The sequence below is a fragment of the Pyrus communis genome, chromosome 13, assembly GCF_963583255.1.
Source record: "Pyrus communis chromosome 13, drPyrComm1.1, whole genome shotgun sequence".
Classification (NCBI taxonomy): Eukaryota; Viridiplantae; Streptophyta; class Magnoliopsida; order Rosales; family Rosaceae; genus Pyrus; species Pyrus communis.
The window spans coordinates 4,171,187-4,179,920 of NC_084815.1; the positions used below are offsets into that span (position 1 = coordinate 4,171,187).

General features: G+C 37.8%; 1 protein-coding gene across 1 annotated transcript; it reads left to right on the plus strand.

Annotated features, from left to right (window-relative positions):
- The first annotated feature begins 7,551 nt into the window (after positions 1-7,551).
- Positions 7,552-8,444, plus strand: LOC137713700 (uncharacterized). The gene has a single exon (XM_068453037.1). The coding sequence runs from the start codon at positions 7,601-7,603 to the stop codon at positions 8,180-8,182; it is 582 nt and encodes a 193-aa protein (XP_068309138.1). The 5' UTR covers positions 7,552-7,600; the 3' UTR covers positions 8,183-8,444.
- The last annotated feature ends 290 nt before the right edge of the window (positions 8,445-8,734 follow it).

Below are 8,734 nucleotides of genomic sequence, written 5' to 3' on the forward strand. Positions count from 1 at the left end.
ATAGTGCATTATGGTGGGTGGTATAGCATATCATTAGAAAATTGAGAAAAACAAAATCCATCAAAATCTTAGGGAGAGAGGTAGGATTTGCTATGACAAAAAAAACTTACTATAAAAGCATAAAAAATCATAATTGAATACCACAAGACTTTCATAGACTTTTTAGAAGTCATAAAGAGTCTTTATTCTATACATGGTGACTTCGGTAATTAAAGTCCTTATTAAAAGTCTATATTGAATACACTTGAACTTGAGAATCAAGCGAAGTCCATCAAACTTCATATATAATACACCCCCTAAATCTCTTTCTATACTAAGGAGCTATATATTTCCCCATATGTAATTTCATGGAACCTAGTACCAGGTATTGGGAGAATTTTGAGTGACAAATTGAAATAGGGCAGACTTACCCTTCTGAAAATTTGGTAAATTAATCTTCAAAACCATTTTTCTGAAACAAGAGTTAATCATCATCTTAGATCTAATATACAAAAGGACATACTCTTTTGCTCGGCGTCGAAGCCTCCAGCTTTACAATCAACTTTGTAACTGCCCTTTTTTAATTTCCCATTAACTGAATTGAACTTAATTACTTCTGTGCAGCCAGATAAGTAAAGAACCAACACACAGATGCACACACATCAATAAGATGACAAGAGCAGTTACAAATTTTCAAATACAAACAAAGACTTAGTATATATTCCATGATGTCTTACAATTACATTTTGAATTCATGGAGGACATAACCTCCTACAATTCATCATCAGTAAGCATCATTGGCTACAACAAGAAAAACGAACGGGTACACAGACACTAGAACTGGACCCAAAAAAAAACTAAGAAAAAACAGGTACTCATCTCTCTCCCTCGATCGCTACCTGGCCATAACATACATAATTTTAGAGATTTATTATTTGCACCTCCAAAAATACATATAGATCTGCGCTTGACGAAATTGTTTTTGGACTGCAGATATCAGCTCCCTAAGTTTTATTTTGTTTCTCTAAATTAGGTTATTACCCTAGATAAAGCTAAGCATGCATACAAGGATGCATATTTATTATGTGAGGAAAGAGAGAAAGAGAAGAGTCTAATAAATTAACATTTTAGAGTTTCAGATTTAAGTCCAGCTCTTCAATCTTGGAAGTACTTGCTTCACCGTCACGTCCAACAACGTACATGTACTCCCCGTCCTCCCAATCTAAACCAGAAACGGACTTCTCCATGTCACCACTTCCTGTTGCCAAGCTCAGAGTCACATTAGACATAGCCACTTTCAAATCATCAGCGACACCAACATACTTACCCTTCTTCTTGTCACGATCCGCCTCGGTACCGTCGTTGTCTTCATAACCACTTTTCTTTCTTTTAGAACCTGATCCAAACTCTAACCCTGCACCCCATTTCGGATTACAATCGCCCGCCATTCCCATGAAATGGTAGAAGTCATATGAACGCATTCGAGTCTTGGTTTTGTTGATGAAATCGTTGTTAATAGATGGCGGTGCCCATCTCCAGCGGTCATGTGAAGACACGTAGGGTCTGAACCTGCGGTTTTCCTCAGCAGCGCGAGCAACCCCCCTCGCACGGAGATCATTTCTCTCTTTGCGGTGAGCGTTCTGGTGGCCTCCCAAAGCCTGAATTGTTGGGAAGGCCATGTCGCAACTATTACATGCGTACTTAAAGGAACCATGATCATGCAAACAGAGACACGAACCAAGGCTTGGTGACGTGGAGTACATCATTGGAATTGAGGTATCTGATGAGGTAATGGAGTTACATGGAGCGATAGTAGAGCTGTGAGCTGAGGATCTGGAATTATTGAACATGGAAGTGGACTTAAACATGAAATTCAACATCTTTTTCTTGAGATGGAAAAGAAACTGGAGGCAAGAAGAGGGAAGGGAAAGAGGAAAATAGAGGTGACGAGCAGTGGTGCTTGGGCGTAGCACCAAGTGGAGGAGGAGGCTAGGGTATATATAGGGGGAAATGCGGGTTAATTTAGGGGTTGTATGGGTGGGGTCTAGTGGGTTAAAAGTGAGGGGTTTTGAGTTTTTACCTTTTGCACCACATTTGCTAACATTCTCTCTAATACAAGAAGAATTCAATAGTATGATCCATGTATATATATTAAAACATGTGTTAGTAAATGTGTATGTTATGTGTGTCCAAATAGTTTTATTATTTTACTAAGAGGGTAATGTAAACCGGAAAGGATCTGACTGAAAGTTGAGGATGAGGTTTGGGTTAGGGTTTGAAGCAACGTGGGAAGAGAAATGAAGACTTGTACGAGCTGCATGCATTGGGTGACTAGGAGTAATGACACTTGGACTAGGTGGCAAAACGGACTCACTAACCTGTGTTCTCACCAGAGAGAAAAGGACTAACTAGAGTTAAGTCAGTGTAGTCTGATCACTTTTGAAACTGCACACCAGTTACTTGTACTTTCGGTTTCACTCGGTCGGACTCAACGCTCGCAAAGACGGACCTGGCTTCTCTGACCTCCTACTTCCTATACATTCACATCCTCTTTTATTTGTGAGGTCACGGTTAAGTTACATCAACATTTTATATTACTATTGTTTTTTGTCTTATTATCTTTATAAGAAAATCAATATAAAATGTTGACATGACTTAACCGTAACCGCACAAAATAGGAGGGGATGAGAGTGTATGGGAAGTGGGAGGGCAAAGAAGCCAGGTCCCGGCAAAGACAAGTGGTTTGGTACAGAAACTCTACTGGCTAGCCAAGCTAGACCTAGGAGGATTCTTTCCGGATCTTAAAATCATGTCGTGCAGTTAATTTTCGTCATGTACTATTTATATTTAATTTAAAATAATTTCTGACCACACGATGTACGATGAAAGGACACGATTTGAAGATCCCTAAAAGAATCTAAAGAGGATCCTCATTCAAGCTAGACGACCACACCATGATGTGAAGAAAGTTGAAATCTCGCCATAAAAAAATTAATTGGCAATTTAAGAAGTAATTTAATTATTTATAAATACATGTAAGCTATTCATTCTTAACGTACCTCTTCACGTGTAGTGAATTTTCAAGTCTAACACGTTAACAACACAAATTGGATGGCTGTTGAGCTTCAAACATGGACAACCTGCTCTGATACCATGAAGAAAGTTGAGGTTCTGTTATAGAGTAATTCAATTACTTATAAGCACATGCAAACTCCCTCCTCTAATCAATGAGGACTCTATTCACAACCGTCCTAATGTGCTCGTTTTAAATTTTTTTGTAAAAGTATATGAAAAAATCCTTTTCTTATAGGACTAATCTTTATTTTTCCCCTTGGTTTTTCCTCACGCAGTGCTCTCGGAGTTTTAGATAATTACTAGAAACATAGTAAGGGACTTTGTCTTAACACAAATAAATAAGATTCTATATCACCTCGGTTAATGTACAGAGTTAAGAGAATATAACCAAACAAGTCTGTCTTGTTCCTTTTGAGTCCAACAGATTTCATCAATATGAGCAATATAACGCCTGCGTCAACCATCACTTTGGCTGGAGGGTAATGAATCCCATATGTGAATGATTATTAAGTCTTGATTGACATGTTAAACTTCTTGTGTAATTTACATGGATTAACAGCTAGAGTGGGTGACAGTTCACTTAATTTGGTAGGGGTATTTGTAATTTAATTAAGCGTCTCACATTCCTTTCATTGATTTCCAAATAACGTGTGCAAAAAAGAATTTTGGAGTGGAAATAAGATGATCTTATACATATACGAAGGTAAAGTTAGAGTTAAGGTTGGGCTTTACACTTGAGTCAACCTACTATAATATAGAAAGTTCAGGTTACATCTTAAAACTAATTTATAAAAGAGAAATAACTCAATTTCTTATAAGCTCTTCAAAGATTTCTCAACTTTCTAATGCGGGACAACGCTCTACATACTCACATCTTATCAATGTCATGAGTCACAATTCACAATAACGTTTCGAAGGGATAGCCATTCCAAGTGTAGGGTTGTTTGAAGGGTTAGTCAAGCTTTTCAATCGTAACCAAAAATGTCTGGTTCTCTAAAGAGTTAGCTTCAAACTTAAGCCATGCAGATCTGTTTGGCTTTTTTTTTTTTCGCCATGTTCTCTTAATTGCAAAAATTACTCCCCAGAAAAAGACATAATAAATGCTATCTGATACTACCAGATTTTGTCTTTAATCAATTATACAGATTACAGTGGTGACAAGCGAGTCTTTCTAAAAATTTAAACTAGGATAGTAATTTACACAATCTAACTTATTCTTTCTAGCCATTCAGTAATACAGTCTGGTGGTATTCCTCTCTACTTGAAAGTGAGAAGTCTTATGTTCGAATATCGTGGATGGCGAATTTGATACCAAATTAGGCTACCCATTATGTGGCTTAACCGAATTCTCCCTCCCCTTAGTGTAAAAATATCGATATACTCAAAAAGAAAAGAAAAAAAAAACTTATTCTTTCCACGCTGCTCTTCTTGTTTTTGTTATTTTCTTTGATCCTATATTTGATCACTTCATTCTCCTATAATTTATTCAATCTATATACTAAAAAAAATTGAGAACATCCTTTAATTAAGATAAGTGATTTTCACATAATCTTTTAGCCTCTCAAGTAGTCTTATTTATGCTAAAATATTTGGAAATTTCTGTATGTTATTCTTCTCCCTATGGAGGCCAATATATATACAAGGCTACATGCTAATTACAAGAGAATACTTTGCTAGACACGGGGTAGGCTCACGTTAACACTCCCCCAAATACATTGGTGCATAGATGTCGGGCAATGCCCAACTTGTAAAGTAAGCAAATATACTTTGCTAGACACGACTTTTGTAAGAACATTTGCTAGTTGATCTTCACAAATGGTACGAAAATTAATCCAGCTTCCAATTTCTCTTTGATGAAATATCGATCCACTTCACATGTTTAGTTTGATCATATTGAACTGGACTGTGAGCAATGCCGATCACACTCTTGTTATCACAATGCAACTTCATTGCTTTCCGTGGTCTAAAGCCCAAGTCTGAAAGTAAATTTGAAATCCACAACAACTCACAAATGCGATTAGACATACCTTGAAACTATGTTTCAGCGCTTAGTTTGGCATAAACATTTTGTTTCTTGGTTCGCCAAGGAACAAGATTGCCTCCTACAAATGTGAAACAATGTGAAGTCGAACGTTTGTCACTGATAGAACCAACCCAATCTGCATTTGCATAACCATACACATCCAAGTGACCATGTTTTGAGAACATAAGTCCTTTCCCAGGAGCAACCTTTAGGTATCTCAAAATGCGATCAACCGCACTATGATGCTTAGTACAAAGATCATGCATGAATTGACCAACAACACTTACTGTAAATGCAATATCTGGTTTGGTGTGTGCCAAGTATATTAACCTTCCAACAAGGGTTTGGTGTTATTCCTTGTTGGTTGGTGTTTGATCTTCTTGCTCACACAACTTGTTATTCATCTTTACTATATATATGTGTATCAATATGTTTCCAAGCAAGCATTCCAGTCTCTATTGGCAATTCCATCCCATATTTCTGTTGAGATAAGAAATACCCTTTGACAATCGGGACACTTCAATCCCCAAGAAATACTTTAAGGGACTAAGATCTTTCATCTCAAACTCTTGGGACATATATGTTTGTACTGCAACTTTTTCTTCAAGACAATTTCCTGTCATCACCATGTCATTTACTTAAACAATAAATGCAATGACTTTACCTTTCTTACACTTCAAGAATAATGTATGGTCCATATTACTTTGTATATACCTAAACACTTACATTGACTTGGTGAATCTGACAAACCATGATCGAGGAGATTGTTTGAGACCATAAAGAAACTTCTTATTTGCATACTTGATTCTTAGAAGCCATATTACATCCTGGTGGAGGATCCATATAGACTTCTTATGTTAGGTCTCCATGCAAGAATGCATTATTCATATTAAATTGATGGAGCGACCAATCTAGATTTGCAGTGTGAGATATAAGAACTCTAATGGTATTGATTTTAGCAACTGGAGCAAATGTCTCCTAGTAATCAACTCTGTATTTTTGTGTATATCCTCTCTCTACTAGCCCTTACAAAGTCAACTAAACCCATACGAGTTGGGCTTAAGTTAACAGTTTAGTCTTCATCGTCGATTTCGTTTGAATTATTCAATCTAATTGTCATAAGTAAAGAATAGTGTGAGAAGTTAAAAAGTGTGTGAAAATCACTTTCATAATTAATTTAAGAAATCAACTTTATTAGAGAATTAGTAGTGAATTGAAATGAATTTGAGTTTCAAAAGGGCTCATTGTGGAAGGCAAATGGAGTTTTACTACGGGCCTAATTCTTTTAGTGGGCTAGGGCCTTGTACCTTGTTATAATAATTCAATTGCGAAAAATGATCTTATTTCCTACTACTACTATTAAAGATTCAATCGTGGAGCTTCATTACCACTACCAATACCATCTGCACACCACCTCAACTACTTTCTTGCCATGACCATCAACACGATCTCATCACCTCCATCACCATTCTGTCACGACCATCATCCTCATACCACAACCTCGTACAACTTCTTTGTCATTGTCATCACCACCACCACCACTGCCACCATCACCGCCATCACTACATCCTCGCCACCACCACAACTTCCTACTACCATATTACGGCTATCACCGCCATGACCACCATCGACACCACTCTTACCATTATTGCCACCTTTACCACCATCATCACCACCCCATCAAGACCACCCCCTCCCTCATTCCTCCACCACCCCAAGACTACAATCTCACTGTGTATACTATTATCGCTGCCACCACCGACACCACCTTAGCATCATCTTGCTGACAACCACCACTTGGCACTTCTACCATTATCGTTGTCATTACCATCTCAAACAACCAATTTGTCATGATCTGATCATAACCACCAACAATAACAATTTGAAAATAACAATGTTTTATTAATAAATTGATCATAAAAAAGTTCACAACAATCCATAATAAAAATCTCACAGGCTCCATTAAAATCTATATATAATTCAACCAAAATCCACATGAATTTATGAAAGCCAACTAAACTCTCTCAAAATTCATGTATTCATAACTCTATCTACTACTACACACAGCCCTAACAATTTCGTTTAAGACTAGGTTAAATCTTTATAAGTTGACTTACAACTTACAACCAAAAACAATTGAAGGCCGCTGAGATTTAGTTCGGGAAGGATCTTATAAAATTACGGTTCATTTGGAAGTAGTTTTAAAATGACTAAAAGTACTTAAGGTGAAAGTATTTTTAGGTTCCAAAAGCACTTGAAGTGCATTTTGAAAGAAACATTTTTACTAAGGATTTGTTACGCTCAAGCATCTACTAGTGGTGGCAATAAAAATAGAGTTTTTAACAATTGGAAAAATATAAAAAAGCCCAAGGCGCAAGGCAAGGCCCAAGATCAACATTAGAATTAGGCCCATAGAAAAAGTCCACTACATCTCACAATCTAAAACTAACAAATCTACGCACCACCAAATCAGATCAAACACTCCAATATTCAAATTTTCTCGAGTTTCTCGGCGATTTTCCGATGGCCACCGCCTCCTTCCTCTTCGGCCTCAAGTACTCGGACAGCCTGACGGTGGTAGGCATCTCCTTCTGCACCGCCGTCATCTGCGAGGCGATCTCATGGGTTCTCATCTACCGCACCAACTCCTACAAGTCCCTTCGCTCCTCCATCGACAAAGCCGCCAAGAAGCTCGAGACCATGAAGACCGACTCCTCCTCCGCTGCCAAAATTACCAAAAAGTCCAAGACCAAGAAGATCGACCGCGTTGAGAGCAGCCTCAAGGAATCAAGCCGCGATTTGTCGCTCTTCAAGTTCAAGTCCGGCGCCGTCGTCGCCCTCGTCCTCTTCGTCGTCTTCGGACTGCTCAACTCTCTGTTCGAGGGGATGGCGGTGGCGAAGTTACCCTTCAAGCCCTTTGGGTTGGTGATGAAGATGAGCCACAGAGGGCTGCAAGGGGAGGATGCGACGGACTGTTCAATGGCGTTTTTGTATTTTCTGTGCTCGATCAGTATTCGGACCAATTTGCAGAAGTTCTTGGGCTTTTCGCCGCCGAGAGGCACCAGTTCCGGGTTGTTCCCCATGCCGGACCCGAAAACCAATTGATGGGTTCACTACTCAGGACTCCACTCATTGCCTATTGGGTTTGTTCTAAATTTTAGTAATTTTTTTTTTTTTCAAAAATTATTGTTAGGTTGTGATTTGTTATTGCTGTTGTTTAATTAGTGTTCTAATTCTCTAATGACAATTAAGATTTTCTTTTGTAATCATCATTGGGTCTCTAAAAAGGGACGAATTTTACTCTTTGTTATCCATTTTCATGTATTATTTACCAAAATAATCAAACTTTTTGTTAAGTAATTAAGCTGTGAACAATTTTTTTTCTGAATTATTTTTTTTCTGAATTATGTGGCAATGGTTATGAGTAATCAAACTAAGTAATGTCAATGGTTCGATCAAGCCGAAGTTGCAGTAATGCAATTTAATTGAGTCTCCGTTTGTTTCTTTCTGCTATTAGTTTTCTCTTGTGGTCGGCTTCTGTGAGTTCTGTTCTAGTCTGGAATTGGAGCTTTCTCTTGAGAGCTAAATTTAAGTTGTCGTCGTCGTCATTCTAGTACTGCCTTGTATGTTAAATAAGTTGTTTAGTTGAACATTATC